The sequence below is a fragment of the Mastigoproctus giganteus genome, chromosome 9, assembly GCF_048544385.1.
Source record: "Mastigoproctus giganteus isolate SK-2022 chromosome 9, ASM4854438v1, whole genome shotgun sequence".
Taxonomy (NCBI): Eukaryota; Metazoa; Arthropoda; class Arachnida; order Uropygi; family Thelyphonidae; genus Mastigoproctus; species Mastigoproctus giganteus.
In genome coordinates this window covers 114,291,800-114,310,929 of record NC_143583.1, presented here as the reverse complement: position 1 = coordinate 114,310,929, position 19,130 = coordinate 114,291,800, and the positions used below count along the sequence as shown (strand labels likewise).

General features: G+C 37.7%; 1 protein-coding gene across 1 annotated transcript in view; it reads left to right on the top strand.

The window, feature by feature from the left end:
* Nucleotides 1-19,130, top strand: part of LOC150080657 (ribosome assembly protein METTL17, mitochondrial-like) — a 144,952-nt gene that overhangs the window by 108,453 nt on the left and 17,369 nt on the right. The window contains exon 6 of the mRNA XM_090380775.1: nucleotides 6,469-6,542. Within this exon, the coding sequence (XP_090236901.1) occupies nucleotides 6,469-6,542 (74 nt within the window). The remainder of the gene's footprint in view (nucleotides 1-6,468; nucleotides 6,543-19,130) is intronic.

Genomic DNA, 19,130 nt, shown 5'->3' with positions numbered 1-19,130 from the left:
CAGTGTCAGTTTGTCAGTTTGGTGTGACATAAGCACTGGTTAAGTTTGTTGAGTCAGTTTGGTGTGACATAAGCACTGGGAAGGCAAAAATGAGGGTAGGACTTTGTTATAGGCCTAATGACTCTGATGGGTACAATGAGCAGAGAAATTATACAGAGAAATAGTGGGCCAGTAAATCAGAGTCTGTTATAATGGGGGATTTTAACTTCCCAGATATAGACTGAAACTTGTGGGTTGGTCACTCGCACACTAGCAAGGCTTTTGTGGATTTATTGGATGATTGTTTTCTACAGCAGCATGTTAGAGAGGCAACAAGGGGGGGAGTAACATTCTTGATCTGATTATCAGCAGTGATTATTCATGCATTAAGAATTTATAGATAAAGGAACCACTAGGTGGCAGTGATCACATCGTACTGATGTGGGATTTACTTAAAGATGTAACTACCATCAGGGGTAAAGGGAAGGGTTTTTGCTTTCGTAAAGGCAACTACAGTGGTCTCAGAGGTTTTTTTAGGTTCAATACAGTAGGACCAACTGATAATGTTACCAACAGCAAATTCCAAATGCAAACCATTCAAGGAAGTAATTTTGGAAGCTACTAGGCTTTTTGTTCCAACTGAGAAATACTGCTCCTTGTTTAGGCCCAAATGGACTAATGTTATTGATGTAAGAAATAACATTTCTTACATCAATGATGTTATTGACGTTGACTAATGTTATTGATGTAAGAAAAATTCATGGGATGCACATTAATTGTTGGCTGACACAGAGGCCTATGGTAGATACAAGCTAGCCTGTAATCAAGTCACAAAGGAGGTTAGGGAAGCGAAGGCAGATTATGAAAAATCTTTGGCAAAGCATGCAAAGACTTCTTTAGTTATATAAACTGTAAAAGGAAGGGATTGAATCAGATTGGTCAACTTAATATCAGTGGTTTAACTGTAGATAATCATTTTCAGATTGCTACTGAACTAAATGAGTATTCTGCCTCTACATTCACACATGAGAAGTTCTTCAAGGAGGAGAGGGCCAGATATTTATCAAACTCTTAACAGGGAGTTAAATGATTTTGTAATAACTGAGAGCAAAGTGGAGGAGAAATTGTTGAAGTTAAACATAAGAAAGGCACCTGGGGTGGATGGGATCTATCCTGTTATATTAAAGGAGGCGGCAAAGCAACTAAGCAAACCCTTAGCCATAATTATGAGAGCACCCGTGGATTCAGGGGAGGTCTCCACGGATTGGAGATGTGCAAATGTATCCCCAATTCACAAAGGGGGATCGAAGGGTGACACGAGCAATTACAGACCAGTTAGTTTAACGTCTGTTCCGTGTAAAATAATGGAATCAATGGTTAAAGAAGCATTGCAGGATCCTCTAAACAAGACAGTAGTAATAATTCAGACACAGCATATGTTTGTCGAGGGAAAGTCTTGTCTGACCAATTTGATTTGATAATATGATGTGGTCACAAAGGAACTGGATGCAAAAAATAATTTTGATATCATATGCTTGGATTTCAGGAAATTTTTTGATACTGTTGCATATGGAAGACTACTGTACAAATTGGAGCAGCATGGCATTGAGGGCAAGTTGCTGCAATGGATAAAAGGATGGGTGAGTGGGAGAAGACAGAGAGTGGTAATCAGTGGGTACTGCTCTACGTTGACTAATGTTATTAGTGGTGTCCCTCGGTTCGGTGTTGGGCCCATTGTTGTTTTGTATATTTATCAATGATATTGATGAAGGTATGTCAAGCTTAATGTCAAAATTTACAGATGATACAAAGGTTGACAGGGTTGTTAATAACAGTAATGACAGTATGCTGCTGCGAAACAGGATCTGGAAAAGTTGGGTAGATGGGCTGAGGAGTGGCAACTGAAAATTAACACAGACAAATGCAAAGTACTGCATATGGGTAGCAGTAATCCCAGAGAAATATAACAACTATGTGGTGTTACACTCAGGATTGTGGAGAATGAAAGAGACCTGGGGTAATCGTTGGGGTATATAAAGTTTTCTGAGCAGTGCAGACAGACGGCCAGTGTAGGTCACGGGGTCTTGTCAATGATATACAGGAACTTTGCAAGCAGGGATAAGGAGGTGATTATTCCCTTGTATAAGGGTCAGGCCACACCTTGAGTACTTCGTACAGATCTGGAAGCCTCATTTTAGGAAGGCTGTAGAGTTGCTAGAACGAGTACAGAGAAAGCCAACAAGATGGGTGAAGGGAAAAAAGGGATGCTCTTATGAAGAAAGGCTTAAGTTCTGCAAATTGCAGCTTCTGGAGACTATCTGATTGAGGTGTATAAGGCCTTCGAATAGTTTGAGCAGGCCCAATGTTGATGGGATTCTTCCTCTTGCTCAGATTACAAACCTTGAGCGGGCATAGATTGAAACTGAGGAAAGACAGTTCTAGAATAGATGTGTGGAAGTTTGCCTTTAGCCAGAAAGTAGTTGATTGCTGAAACAAACTTCCAACTGTTGTTGTGGAAGTTGAGAACTTACATAAATTCTAGACAGAACTAGACAAACATTTGGAATAAATGGATTAATGAAATGGGAAGGGTTTTTTTTTTTTTTTTTTCGTGGTTGATGCTGTATAAGTTTGCTTTCTTGCATCTTGTGCCCCTCTACTAATGCTAATACTAAAACACAAACTTTAAAAAATGTACTTCAAAGTGGATGCAATGGATAGCAGTGAGTCACAATTAAGAAATAGCATTCTTTATGCTTATTCCACTAGAATGAAGAGTGCAACTGAGGAAGTGATAATGGAATAGGATAGTTGCTCCCATTGCCATGCAAAGCAAGTTAAATGCCATGTTATTAAGAGGTAGAGCAAAACAAGCCCAGGGAATTAGCATTAGTAGTGGTATATGATGCAAGAAAGCAAGCTTGTACAGCATCAGCAAAAAAAAAAAAAAAAAAAACATTTCCCATTTAACCTATCCATTCCCTCCAAAAGTTTATCTAGTTCTTCCTTGAATTTATTTAAGCTATCAACTTTCACAATGATGGATGGAAGTTTGTTCCAGCAACCAACACTTGCTGGCTAAAAGCAAATTTCTGCACATCTGTTCTGCAACAGTCTTTCCTCAGCTTGAAATTATGCCCACTTGAGTGCATAATCTGAGCAAGAGGAAGAATTACATCGGCATTGAGCTTGCTCAAACCATTCAAAGCCCTAAACACCTCAATCAGACCACCTCACAGGTGCCTAGTCTCTAGATGCTGCAGTTTGCAGAACTGAACCCTTTCTTGATAAGAGTGCTCTTTTTTGTTCCACTCACCAATCTTGATGCCCTTCTCTGTACTTGTTCCAGCAGCTCCTCATCCTTTCTAAATGAAGCCTCCAGACCTGTATGCAATACTCAAGATGTGGCCTGAGCATTGCCTTATATAAATGGATAATCACCTTCTTATCCCTGCTGCACTATTCAAAAAACTGCATATCTGATGGCAAAATTACACCGATCTTTTTCATTCTCAACTACCCTGAGTGAAAGGGGAACTATAAGAAATTTTGGAATTGGTGAAAGAAATGAAAGAGGTGAAAGACTTGTGGAATTTGCAGAATCTCGAGGATTGTCAGTAATGAACACTTTTTTTCAAGAAAAGGGTGAACAGAAAGTAGAAATGGAAGAGCCCAAATGGATTAACAACTAATGAAATCAACTTCATCCTCACTAACAGAAGATATATTGTGAATGATGATACTGTCCTGAACAAGGTAAATTTTGGAAGTGATCATAAAGTGGTAAGATGCCCCTGGCTTTTAGCCGTGAAGGGTATTGTGTACGGCATGTGCGTTTTGTATGCAATAAGGAGTTCTTCTTCTATGTACACTTGATATAGATGTAAGAAAAGAAAGGAAAACACTGGCTCAAGTAAATAATACAAAGGTCTTTCAGATAACAGAAGAGGAGAAAAAGCATTATGTACTGGAACTTAAGAACAGGTTTGAGCTTCTGCAGACTGCTCAGGACCAAGATATTGACTGGGAATATTACAACTTTCTGAAAGTGATAAAGCCCAAGAAACTAAAAAGAAATAAAAAGAAGAGAAAATTAGTCAAGAAACACTTGTCATGATGAACCGAAGATGACAAATGAAGAGTAAGAAAAAACACCGAGAAGGAGAAAATTGAGTATATTGAATTATGCAAAGCCATTAGAAAGAGACTTAGAGAGAACATAAGAAAATTTAACACAAGAAAAGTAGAACAAGCATTAAGGGAAAACAAAGGATTTAAATTGGCAGCCATGAGCAGTAATACAGAAAGACGAATAATACTGAAACTGAAGAATAGCGATGGCGTACTTATAAATAGCAGAGAAGGCCTAATTCAAATAGCAGAAGACTACTATAAAGAGTTATACAAGGAGCGAGGGAATGATGCCAGCAGTTGGGAAGATGGATCACAAATTAGTAACACATACAAACATACCTGATGAGGTAGAACAGGCATTGAAAAAAATGAAGAATCAGAACGCTCCAGGGGATGATGAAGTTACTGTAGAGTTGTAAAAATTGGGAGGAAGAGACATCACACCACACCAAAACTGGTAAGACTTCACAAAATGCATTAGAAAAGGTGTGATGCCTAAGGAGTGGAATAATGCAATCATGGTTTTGCTGCACAAGAAAGGAGATAAATCAGAAATTGGAAATTATAGACTAATTAGCTTGTTATACCACATCTACAAGTTGTTCACAAGGGTCATTACTAACAGATTAGAAAAAATACTTGATGAGACTCAACCGAAAGAGCAGGCTGGTTTTAGGACAGGATTCTCAACTATGGATCACCTTCACGTAATGTCACAGTTAATGGAGAAAGCAAATGAATATAAAACACCATTATGCCTGCCATTTGTGGATTATGAAAAGGCATTTGACTCTATACAGCATAAGGCAATGTTTCGGGCACTGGAAAGACAAGGCATAGATACCCCATATATTATGATTTCGAAGAAAATATATGAGAATGCTACCTCGTTTATTAGACTAGACAAAGACAGTAGTAAATTTAAAATTGAGAAAGGAGTTTGACAAAGAGATACAATATCTTCAAAGTTGTTTACTTAGTTGAATCAGTTATGCCCTTGCATATGATGTTGTGGTCATAAGCCACGATCCAAAAGAATTAGAGAAAATCTTAATCAGTTATGCAGAGTTAGTAAGGATTTTGGACTAAAGATGAATATGGCTAAAACAAAAGTAATGATGAACAAGTATGCACAGAAAGGGAAATAATGATTGAAGGAGCAGTAATTGAAAAGGTGGAGTCATATACTTATCTGGGACAAGTCATTAGCTGTAATAAAGATAAATTTCTGGAAGTCAAGAGAAGAATAAATTTTGGATGGATAGCATTCAGGAAATATAGTCACATACTGAGGAACTATATCCCAATTTGTCTGAAACGTAAAATAATGAACCAATGTATACTCTGCACCATGACTTATGGAAGTGAAACTTGGGCACTCACCAAAAGAATGGAAGAGAAGCTGAGAAGTACACAGCAAAGAATGGAACGAATTATATTGGGATTCAGACACACACATGGATTAGGCAGCAAACTCAATTAAAGGACATTCTTATCAAAACTAAAGATCTAAAACGGTCTTGGGCGAAGACAGATGACAGATGGACTAAGAAAATGACAGAATGGTACCCAAGAGGAGCTAGAAGAAAACCTGGAAGACAACATCAGAGATGGACAGATAAAATTCATGAGTTTGTGGGTAGTAAATGGATGGCCATTGCACAAAACAGAAGGAACTGGAAAGTTTTTGGAGAGGCCTTCATCGTGCAGTGGATTGAAAATGGCTGATGATGATGACCCTGAGTGTGGTAACACACAGTTGGTATGTTACTCTGAGGTTACTGCTCCCCATATGCAGTACTTTGCAGTTCTCAAGTTAAAATTCATTTGCCACTTCTCAGCCTGACTAACTAACTTTTCTAGATCCTGTTGCAGTAGCATACTGTCATTACTGTCATTAACAACCCTGCCAACCTTTGTATCATCTACAGACTTGGGCATTAAGCCTGATATATCTTCATCAATATCATTGATAAACGTAAAAAACAATGGGCCCAACACTGAACCCTGAGGGACTCCACTAATAACATTAGTTCATGAAGAGTAGTGTCCATTGATTGCCACATTTGTCTTGGGAAAGGAAGACAAAGTGAATTGCTTTCCATATTTTATTCCATTAGAGATTTGGAAATGTAATATGAAATTACAAGTAAATATAGCGTTAGCTGCAGGATGCTTTTTTGTGGTATGAACTGGCTGGCTTATATTTGCAGTCAGCTTATGATAGATTGCATATGATTTTCATTGTATATTAATATTCATAATAATAAGTAATAATAGCGTAAAATCCTTCCATAGTTCATTTTCCACTTGCTTTTCCATGTCTTAAAATTTATTATAGAAATTCTTTTTCAGATTAAAGCACACGATCCACTTTTTACTCCAAAAACTTTGTTTGATTTTGGATCTGGAGTGGGTTCAACATTGTGGTAAGTAATTTAAATATAAATTGATGTAAATTGTGGAGATAAAATAATATAAATTCAGAGGATACTGTTAAATAATTTCCAGAGATGATTGATTTCTGTAATGAATTAAGCTCAAAGTAGAAGACTTCTTTAAAATAAGAATGAAAATAAGAATTTAGCTCCCAATTCATTGAAGGAACGATATCCCTTAGAAATTATAAAACAATATTTTATCTGTGTATGATTTAATACTGAAAACCGTTGATAGTTAATTCTTATTCTATTAATTATTCTTATTCTGCTAATTCTTATTCTATTAATTATTCTTATTCTGTTAATTCTTAATTCCTATATTCTCTCATAATTATGGCTAATTGTTTCCTTACTTTTAATATAATATAATATAACTGGATAGATCTATTAGTCCATGTACTTTCTTTTCTTTTACTTCAACGTTTTCTCTTCCACTTTCTTTTCAGTTATAACCAAATCACTAGTGTCCAGTATAATATTATCAATTAATCAAAAATATTTATTAATCTTATTAAATTTCATTGTTAATTAAACTGTATTTAAACAGAAATCATGACCCAGACTAGAGCTGCGAAGCAAAGATCACAGACTAGTGAGATTGCTGTGACTTGGGGGAAGAAATGAAGGAGGCAATTCTCCAACACATCATAGTCTCAAAAAATATGTGAAATGTTTGCTGAACTTTCTAAAACACGACATGATCTAGCCAAGGAGGATGCCTAGAACGTCAAGAAATTAGGTGCCAACTCACCGTTCTGAGGGGCCCATCAAACTCTCAGCTGCCTAGCTCAACGGTAGAGCTCATCCCTTTGTATCAGGCAAAACAGAGGCAATCTCCAAGGCAGAATGCGCTGGTCCCACAGGAAATAGTTATTGTTGGTGACTCTATTTTCAGGGAGACGGGGAATATACTATGCAAGAAGAACCAAGGTATGTCTGCCAGGGGCAAAAGTTGATGACGTTGTAGAGCAGATATCATCTTTTAAGGGCACAAAAGGTGATATTGTTGTACACATTGGAACTAATGATATTAAGAGTAAGAGATCTGCAGATTTACTCAACAAATACAGGTCAATGTTGAAAAAAAAGTCAACGAGTTAGGGTTGAATGTGAAAGTGTCTGCAATTCTGCCCAGACACGATGGGAGGGAGTATATGATAATGCTCAGGGAGTAGAATTTTTTTCAGTCTGGTCTGCGCTTGTTGACAGGAGAGACTGCTTCTACAGCGATGGGATACATTTAAATAGAAAGGGTGCAAGAATATTTGCTGATTCTATCGAGGCAGTGTTAGGTGGGTCGGAAAACTGCTAGCTTGTGGGGATACATAGACAAAAAGTTTAACAGTGGCTGCAGGCAGAAGCAAAAGTGATTCTTGCACTGCTTCTAATAGAATGAGCAGCAGCATGGAAAGCAAGGCAATGGAGATTTCCAGGACTGTTGGGAGTCATAGTGGAACAAATAAATACATGGGCTGTGTTAGGGCAACTAAGAGTAGGAATAGGCGCATGTATACTTGCATGTACACCAATGCTAGGAGTATAGTTAATAAATTTGATGAGTTTGAGGTGCTAGTCAAGATATCAAAGGCAGATATTGTTGGGATGTCAATATCTCAATATCCAATTCTGCACTGCTTATATCTGTTGTGTGACACAGATATAAGCAGTGCAGAATTGGAATTTGGGGAGTACAATGTGTAGAGAAAGGATAGACAGGACATGAAAGGAGGATAGGTTATGCTGTTAGTTAAGAAACAGATAAAATCTAAGTAAGTGCATCCAATTGACGTTGATGGACAATGCAATGTTGAGTCTGTTTGGTGTAACGTAAGCACTGGGAAAGTAAAAATGAGAGTAGGTGTGTGCTATAGGCCTAATGAATTTGATGAGTATAATTAGCAATTGTGTAGAGAAATAGAGAGGGGCCAGTAAATCAGAATGTCTTATACTGGGGGATTTTAACTTTCCAGATATTGACTGGAACTTGTGGATTGGTCACTCGCACACTGGTGAGATTTTTTGGATTTATTGGATGACTGTTTTCTACAGCAGCATGTTCTGGAGGCAACTAGAGGGAGTAATACTCTTGATCTGATTATCAGCAGTGATTATTCATGCATTAAGAATTTGCAGATAAAGGAACCACTGGGTGATAGTGAACACAATGTACTGGTATGGGAATTACTTAAAGATGTAACTACCATCAAGGCTAAAGGAAAGAGGTTTTGCTTTCATAACGTGACTACTGGGGTCTTAGACAGTTTCTAAATTCTGTACAGTGGGATGAACTGATGATGTTACCAACATTGAATTCTAAATGATAACTTTCCATTTAGAAATCGACATTTAGCCTTCGGGGAATGTTAATTCCCCGAAGGCTAAATGACTAGACTTTTAATTCCAACTAAGAAATACTGTTCCCGGTTCAGGCCTAAATGGATGTCAGATGAATTAATGAGGCTCGTGGCAGAGAAGAAAAATGCATGGAATGCATATAAATTATCAGGTGACACAGAAGCCGATGGCAGATTATAAGGTTGTCTGTAATCAAGTCACAAAGGAGGTTAGGCAGGCAAAGGCAGATTACGAGAAATCTTTGGTAGTGGATCCAAATAAAAACAGTAAAGAGTTATTTACTCATGTAAACTCTAGAAGAAAAGGGATGAATCAGATTGGACCACTTAACATAGATGGGTTGACTATTGATGATCAACCTCATTATTCAATGAGGGGAATGCCAGAAGTGTATCAAACTCTAACATGGAGCTAGCCAATTTTGTAATAACTGAGAGCAAAGTTGAGGAGAAATTGTTGAAGTTAAACAAAAAAGGCACCTGGGACAAATGGGATCTATCCAGTTATATTGAAGGATACAGTGAGCAAAATAAGCAAACCCTTAGTCATAATTATGAAAGCTTCCTTGGACTCAAGGGAGGTCCCCATGGACTGGAGGTGTGTGAATTTCTTACCAATTCACAAAAGGGAGTTCAATAGGTGACACTAGTAACTACAGACCTGTTAGTTTAACTTGTGTTCCGGGAAAAATAATGGAGTCACTGGTTAAAGGAGCATTGTAGAATCATCTAGACAAGACTGCAGTGATAGTTAAGACATGGCATGAGTTTGTTAAAGGGAGATCTTGTCTGACCAATTTAATTGGATACTATGATGTGGTCACAAAGATACTGAATGTCAAAAATAATTTTGATATCGTATACTTGGATTTCAGGAAAGCTTTTGATACTGTTGTACCTGAAAGGCTACTGTACAAATTGGAGCATTATGGTATTAAAGGTACCATTGATACTGTTGTACATGAAAGGCTACTGTACAAATTGGAGCATTATGGTATTAAAGGTAAGTTGCTACGATGGATAAATGGATGGTTGAGTGGGAGATGACAGAGTGGTAATCAGTGGACACTGCTCTTTGTGGACGAATGTTATTAGTGGAGTTCCCCAGGGTTCGGTGCTGGGCCTATTGTTGTTTTGTGTATTCATCAATGATATTGATGAAGGTTTATCAGGCTTAACGTTCAAGTTTGCAGATGATACAAAGGTTGGCAGGGTTGTTAACGACAGTAAAGATAGTATGCTACTCAAACTGGATCTAGATAAGTTGGGCAAATGGGCTGAGAAGTGGCAACTGAAGTTTAACAATGACAAATGCAAAGTACCGCATATGGGTAGCAATAACCCAAGAGAAACATACCAACTGTGTGGTACTACACTCAGGGAAGTGGAAAGTGAAAAAGATCTGGGGGGTAATTGTGCAGTCAAATATGAAGTTCGCTGAGCAATGCAGAGGGACTGCCAGGACAGGTCATGGAGTCTTGTCAATGATATATAGGAATTTTGCTAGTTGGGTTAAGGAGATGATTATTCCCTTTTATAAGGCAATGGTCAGGTCTGGAAGCCTCATTTTAAGAAGGATGTACAGAACGAGTACAAAGATTTGCAACAAGATTGGTGAGGGGAACAAAGGGGTGCTATTACCAAGGAAAGCTTAAGGTCTGCAAATTGCAGCACCTGAAGAGTAGGCACCTGCGATGTGATCTGATTGAGATGTATAAGGCCTTGAATGTGTTGAGCAAGCTGAATGCTGATGGGATTCTTCCTCTTGCTCCAATTAAGAACCTGAGGGGGCATAGATTCAAATTGAGGAAAGACAGTTGTAGAATAGATGTGCAGAAATTTGCCAGCGGGTAGTTGATTGGTGGAACAAACTTCCATCTTTTGTTGTGTAAGTTGATAGCCTAAATAAATTTAAAGCTGAGCTGTACAGGCATTTGGAATGAATGGAGGGGTGAAATGGGAGGCGTTTTTTTTTTTTTTTTTGGCTAATGATGCATAAGCTTGCTTTCTTGTATCGTATGTTTCTACTAATGATAATAACTTGGCATATTCTCACTCCTAAAAACTTCTTTGCATATGAAATGTAAATGCAGAATATTTATTTAACATTCCAGCAATCTGAACAGCATTATTAGTAGGTTTGTCATTGATATTCTGGTGGGCCAATGTAGTTCTTCCCTTTTCATCTGTCGTTAACATAAGCAGAGAATTTGTTACTACTGTCCATACCCAGAGACTTCTAATAAGCTGCCTTAGATCAACTAGCCTCCCCAATGACTTTATTGCAGACTAGTTTGTACTTACTATAGGATTTTGTGTCCTTTGATAAATTATAACAAGCATTTTTATTATCTGCCACCAGTCCATTTGACATCCATTTACCCTTAAGTTGGTATAAAAACTTAGAAGCTTCTAGGATTATTTTCCTGAATGTTTCCTAGTTAAAATTTGCATTTAGTAACATCAGTTGTTCCCAGTGAATGGAATTTTAAAATTGTCTACAGTCACTGTAGTCGTTTTTAATGACAGTAGTTATAACCTTTAAGTAGATTCCACGTTGATACATTGTGGTTACTGCTACTATTGGTTTTTTATCCTTATATTCTTAATGCATGAGGATTCACTGCTGATAATCAGATCAAGAGTACTGCTTTCTCTCATTCTGGTGTAGAAAACAGTTATCCAGTTAACTCAGAAAAGTTAAAATCATCCATTATAAGATGTTTTGATGTGTAAAGCGAGTTCAGAATTTTTTTTTTTTTTTATGTAAAACATTTTTTTTTACATAATTATTTTATGTAAAAAATTTACATAATTTTTTTTACATATATTTGAGAGGTATTAGAACCTATAGTACTTAGTACTGTGCTTGGGTTGGAGGTTGAGAAGACGAAAGAAGATATTTTTTGACATTGGACTTGAACTTCTGCAGACTGTAATTTTCAGAGAATACGTATGAAGGAAGGTTGTTCCAGAAAACGGCAGTTGAATGAATAAACGAGGAAGATGAAAAGTTGGTTCTGTAAGTTTGAAGCTGGACAGTAAATGGATGTTGGCTGGTGGCAGCACGTGTTCAGACTGTTTTGAAAGAGAGAGAGAGAGAGCGAGCGGGAATTATAGAAGCCAATTCAGAAGAACAGTGCCCATGGAAGTATCTGTAGAAGAGGCATGCAGCAGAAAAAGTATGTCTATGAGACAGCGAGTGGAGAGACTCCGTTAGAGATGAATCATTAATTAACCTAATTGCCCTCTTCTGAATGGAATCAAGAAGCCTGAGAGAGGTTTTGGGAGCACCACCCCAGATGTGGGAACAATATTCCATGGCAGGGTGGATTTGCGATTTATACAGAGTGAGTAGCTGTTTGGAAGAAAAGTAACGCTGACAGCGAAAGAGAAAACTAAGTTTTTTAGATGCAGAGGAAGCAATATTTGTAATGTGCTTGTGCCAAGAGAGATTAGAAGTCAGGGTAATCCCCAAAAGAGATACAGTGAAACTTCCCTTTAACGGACAGCCATGGGGAGCGAAAATGTGTCCGTTAAAGAGAAGTGTCCGCTAACAAGAAGTCTGAGGGAGGAAAAAAAAAAAAGAAAGAAAGAAAAATCGTTAAACATTTAATGTAAAATTAAATTAAAATATATACAGATTTTGAACAATATTTTTGTAAATAATATACAATTACATACACAAGAGATAAAGAAAAATCGTTAAACATTTAATGTAAAATTAAATTAAATTATATACAGATTTTGCACAATATTTTTGTAAATAATATACATACAATTGTGCTATGCATATTATGACTTTATCTTAAGAAAAATACATACAGTAATCACTTATTTTCTTCTGCATCTTCTTCCGGCTGATAATTTTGTTTTCAACATTTATTTGGAGTGAAGAAACCATCGAAAGTCCTTCCGTATCTTCTTCAGCGGCGAAAAATATTTTTAAATGATTGATTTGTATGAGCGCTTCTTCTGTTTTCATCGGTGGTTTGTCGTTAATATGTTCTTCGACAGAATGACCTCCTTCCATTTCTTCATCCTCATGAGGAATTTCCTGAAAAATATCGGTGATAATGTTGTTGATATCTATAGCACCATCTTCTGTAGTGAAGTTCGAGTCTGTATCTTTGTAGCCAGGGTTACTTGTAGCTGAAGTATCGTACATTATCAATAGATGTTGAAGTTCTTGTTCTTCTTGGTGCTCCACATTGCTGTTCACAACTTCAATTTTTGCGTTTGAGAAGCCAGACTTTACAAAACAGTTCACGACAGTTTGTTTTCTAATTGCGTTTACTGAAGAGGAAATCCATTGAATCGCATCTAGAATGCTTATTTTCTTTGCAAGGTCACTCACACATGTTACATCGTTGATGTTTGCAATGAGATGTCTTAAAATACGTTTTCTGTAGTGAAGTTTAAAATTTTTTATTATCCCTTGATCCAAGGGCTGACACTCTGCAGATGTGTTTGGTGGCAGAAAAACGATTTGAACGTTGGACAATTCAATGTGCGGGTGAGATGCAGCATTATCCATGAAAAGAATAATTTTTCTGTTTTGACGAATCACGTTTTGGTTAAAGTGACTTATCCATTCGCTCATGATATCTCGTGTCATCCACGATTTTTTATTAGACTTCCAGTCAACATTCAAAAGATTCAACTTTATGCTCTTGAAACAACGAGGATTTTGTGGTTTTCCTATAACAAGAGGTTGTTCAAAGTGTCCCAGCATATTTGTACCCAATTTATTTGTCAAGCGTTACAGTCAAACCCACAGTTCTGGCCATTTTCACACAGTTTGTTATAGAACTCTTTTGTAGTAATTCTGGTTCACTGTTTGACAATACATTACAAATTCATAAATGAACGCTGTCTTGTGAGTCAAAAATATGGTGAGCATGATCTTCACATTTGGTTGGTTGAAATTGTCTTGCTTTCTGAGCCGAGTCTTAAGGGAGAGTCCATCAAGAGCACTGGGCCTTTGTTTCTAAGTCATGGCCATAAATTCACAGATCATCACCAGTAATGACAAAAGAAATAGAATGTGGATTAGAAGCATCACATTGATAAAAATCTTGACATGCAAAACTCTGCACTCTCTGTGATTATCAGTAAGAATGCATGGCACAGACTTGGCTGAAAAACATCACATTCCAGATTTTGTTTTAAATTTATTGACATATCCCATATGAAATATTAATCCAGTAGCAACTCTAATGCATTAAGGGCTTATGTCTCAAGCTGTGAAAGAGTTAGACTATGTATATCTTAGTGCACTTGCATCATTTATACACAGCCAATTATAGATTAGGAAATTTGCAATAGCAGCATCATTTATGTTACATCTCATATTGTGAATACCTTCACTACGAGAATACCTTTGCTACGACATTGCACTACTTCGAATAAGTAATGCTTCACCCAAAGGAGAAGACTTTGTTACTTATTCTCAGTGGATACCACCTCCCAGACGGCACCGTTTCAGGGCTATTTGGCACTTCTTCGGTGGGTGGATAGGTACCCAAGTGATGTAATGATGACAAAACAGTTGTGAAGTATATCTCCACAATATGAGAGATGCCTGATGGTGTATGATATAAGTTAGGACTTTAACTTATATCATACACCATTAGGCATCTCTCATATCAATCTCTCAGGCATCTCTGCAAATTTGCTAATCTATAATTGGCTGTGTATAAATGATGCAAATGCACTAAGATATACATAGTCTAACTCTTTGCAGCTTGAGGCAATAGCCCTTAATGCATTAGAATCCTAACTTATACACCATCAGGCATCTCTCATATTGTGGAGATATACTTTATGTACAAAAGGGACTTAGAGGGGAACAGGTATCCTGAATGTTATCAGACACTCAGTCTAAAACACTGATGGATCCAATATCTTTCTACTACAGAAGATTTAGGAGAAGTCCGGTTGGCCTGCCTCCCTAAAATCCACTCATGCATACCTCCTCGATGGTAAGCCCTGTTACATCACTTAGGTGGCAACGAATGTGTAGAGTGGTTCTCTTCAAGACGCCTGGTCAGCATGAAGAGGAAAAGACCAAACCCTCCAGCATATGACAGCCCGACAAAACAAATGGCCCTCAGTCCCCAGCGGCTTTCACTCCCTCTCTTATGGCAGCGAGAGGATCAGAGTGGAAGCAGAGGGTGCTAAGAATCTCTGGGTACGACCAGGCTGCTATGCACGGAAACTGAACTTGGCCTGTTACAACGTAAGTTCACTCATCGGTGAAGGCAGGATATTAGAGCTGGAAAAGGAATTAGAAAATGTGAATTGGAATATCATCGGTTTGGCTGAAACAAGAAGAAGAAATGAATCACTTATATGTTTATCAAGTGGAAATCTGCTGTACACCAATGGAAATAGTGAAAGGAGTGAAGGTGGAGTTGGATTTCTGGTCCATAAAGATTTAAAAAACAACATTTTGGAATTCAAAAGTACATCACCAAGGGTGTCAAGACTAATACTCAAGATTTCTAAGAGGTACAATCTAAAGGTTATAATGATTTATGCACCAACATCTAGCCATTATGATGAAGAGGTTGAAGAAATGTACACCGAAATTGAGAGTCTTCTAGATGAGCAGAAAGCTCACTACACTATTATTATGGGGGACTTCAATGCTAAGGTTGGAAAAGACAAAACAGTGCAGAAAGGGGAACTATAGGAAATTTTGGAATTGGTGAAAGAAATGAAAAAGGTGAAAGACTTGTGGAATTTGCAGAATCTCAAGGATTGTCAGTAATGAACACTTTTTTTCAAGAAAAACAGATAGTGGACATGGAAAAGTCCAAATGGATTAACAACTAATGAAATCGACTTCATCCTCACTAACAGAAGATATATTTTGAATGATGTTACCATCCTGAATAAGGTAAATGTTGGAAGTGATCACACAATGGTAAGATGTACACTTGCTATAAATGTAGGAAAGGAAAAAGAAAAAACTGACTCGAGTAAATAATAAAAAGATCTTTGAGGTAGCAGAAAAGGAGAAAAAGTAGTACGTACTGGAACTTAAGAACAAGTTTGAGCTTCTGCAGACTGCTCAAGACCAAGATATCGACGAGGAATATTACAACTTTCTGAAAGTGATAAAGCCCAAGAAACCTATAGGGAAAAAGAAATCCAAAGAAGAAAAAATTAGTCAAGAAACACTTATGATGAACCGAAGGCAAAAAATTAAGAGCAAGATAAACACTGACAAGGAAAAAAATTGAGTATACTGAGTTATGCAAAGCCATTAGAAAGAGTCTCAGAGAGGACATAAGAAGATTTAACACAAGAAAAGTAGAACAACCATTAAGGGAAAACAAAGGATTTAAATCAGCAGCCATGAGCAGTAATACAGAAAGACAAATGATACTAAAACTGAAGAATAGCGACGGTGTACTTATAAACAGCAGAGAAGGCATAATTCAAATAGCAGAAGACTACTGTAGAGAATTATGCAAGGAGCAAGGGAATGATGCCAGCAGTGGGGAAGATGGATTGCAAATTAGCAACACATACGACATACCTGATATTCTTCCTGATGAGGTAGAACATGCATTGAAGAAAATGAAGAATCAGAAAGCCCCGGGGGAAGATGAAGTTACTGAAGAGTTGTTAAAATTGGGAGGAAGAGACATAACACAAAAACTCTTCACATAGTGCATTAGAAAAGGTGTGACGCCTAAGCAGTGAAATAATGCAATCATAGTTTTGCTGCATGAGAAAGGAGATAAATCAGAAATTGGAAATTATAGACCAATTAGCTTGTTATCCCACATCTACAAGTTGTTCACAAGGGTCATTACTAACAGATTAGAAAGAATACTTGATAAGAATCAACCGAAAGAGCAAGCTGGCTTTAGGACAGGATTCTCAATATCACAGCTAATGAAGAAAGCAAATGAATATAAAACACCATTATGCCTGGCATTTGTGAATTATGAAGAGGCATTTGACTCCATACAGCATAAGGCAATGTTTCAGGCACTGGAAAGACAAGGCATAGATACCCCACATATTATGATTTTGAAGAAAATATATGAGAATGCTACCTCCTTTATCAGACTAGACAAAGACAGTAGGAAATTTAAAATCGAGAAAGGAGTTCGACAAGGAGACACAATATCTCCGAAGCTGTTTACTGCTGCCCTTGAGGAAGCTTTCAGAAGATTAGACTGGTCGCAGAAAGGAGTCAATGTGAACGGAGAGTACCTAAACCATTTACGATTTGCAGATGACATTGTGGTCATAAGCCACGATCCCAAAGAATTAGAGGAAAATCTTAATCAGTTATGCACAGTTAGTAAGTATTTTGGACTAAAAATAAATATGGCTAAAACAAAAGTAATGATGAACAAGTATGCCACAGAAAGGGAAATAATGATTGAAGGAGCGGTAATTTAAAAGGTGGAGTCATATACTTATCTGGGACAAGTTATTAGCTGTAATAATGATAAATGGCTGGAAGTCAAGAGAAGAATAAATTTTGGATGGATAGCGTTCGGAAAATATGATTACATACTGAAGAGCAATATCCCAGTTTGTCTGAAACGTAAAATAATGAACAAATGTATACTCCCCACCATGACTTATGGAAGTGAAACTTGGCACTCAGAAAAGAATGGAAGAGAAGCTGAGAACTACACAGCGAAGAATGGAATGAATTATATTGGGAATCAGACTGTTAGATAAGAAGAGAAACACATGGACTAGGCAGCAAACTCTAGTAAAGGACATTCTTTTCAAAACTAAAGAACTAAAATGGTCTTGGGCAGGACACATAGCTCGAAGACATGATGACAGATGGACTAAGAAAATAACAGAATGGTACCCAAGAGGAGCTAGAAGAAAACCTTGAAGACAAAGCGGAGATGGATAGATGAAATTCATGAGTTTGTGGGTAGTAAATGGATGGCCAGTGCTCAAAACAGGAGGAACTGGAAAGTTGCTGGAGAGGACTTCATCCTGCAATGGATTGAAAATGGCTGATAATGATGATGACGACTTCACAGCTGTTTTGTCATCATTACATCACTTGCATACCTACCCACCCACCCACCGAAGAAGGACCAAATAGCTCTGAAATGGTGCCGTCTGGGAGGTGGTATCCGCTGAGAATAAGTAACAACAGTCTTCTCCTTTGGGTGAAGCGTTACTTATTCGAAGTAGTGCAGTGTCATGGCAACTCGTCATGAAGGTATTCACAATATGATATGTAACATAAACGATGCCGCTATTGCAAATTTGGTAATCTATAATTGGCTGTGTATAAATGATGCAAGTACACTAAGATATACATAGTCTAACTCTTTCGCAGCTTGAGGCACAAGCCCGTTATGCATTAGAGTCCTAACTTATATCATACACCATCAGGCATCTCTCATATTGTGGAGATATACTTCACAACTGTTTTGTCGTCATTATATCACTTGGGTACCTACCCACTCACCCACTGAAGAAGGGCCAAATAGCCCTGAAACGGCACCAGGGGGAGTCTGATGATGTCTGGAATTTCCAAGAATAGGTAACAACAGCCTTCTCCACTGGGGAAGCGTTGCCTATTTGAGGAGTTTGAGTGGTGTGAGTTGAAGGAGTTACTGTCCCTTTCATTCTTCTACACCATTTCTTTTCTTCTTCCACTCCTACTATTACTTTCCCTCTACCTTTTTGCTTTTCTAAGTCTAATAGGGACAACTGGATAGTCGAGTTATTATCCCACACAAATACAAAAAAGCCCTGAAACGGCACCAGGGGAGCCCGATGATGTCTGGAGTTTCCAAGAATAGGTAACAACAGCCTTCTCCACTGGGGAAGCGTTGCCTATTCGAGGAGTTTGAGTTTTTGAGTGGTGTGAGTTGAAGGATTTACTGTCCCTTTCATTCTTCTACAACGTTTCTTTTCCTCTTCCACTCCTACTATTACTTTCCCTCTACCATTTTGCTTTTCTAAGTCTAATAGGGACAAGTGGATAGTCGAGTTATTATCCCACACAAATACAAAATAGTCCTGAAATGGTGCCGTCTGGGAGGTGGTATCCACTGAGAATAAGTAACAAAGTCTTCTCCTTTGGGTGAAGCGTTACTTATTTGAAGTAGTGCAATGTCATGGCAACTCGTTGTGAAGGTATATTCACAATATGAGATGTAACATAAACGATGCCGCCAATTCAAATTTGGTAATCTATAATTGGCTGTGTATA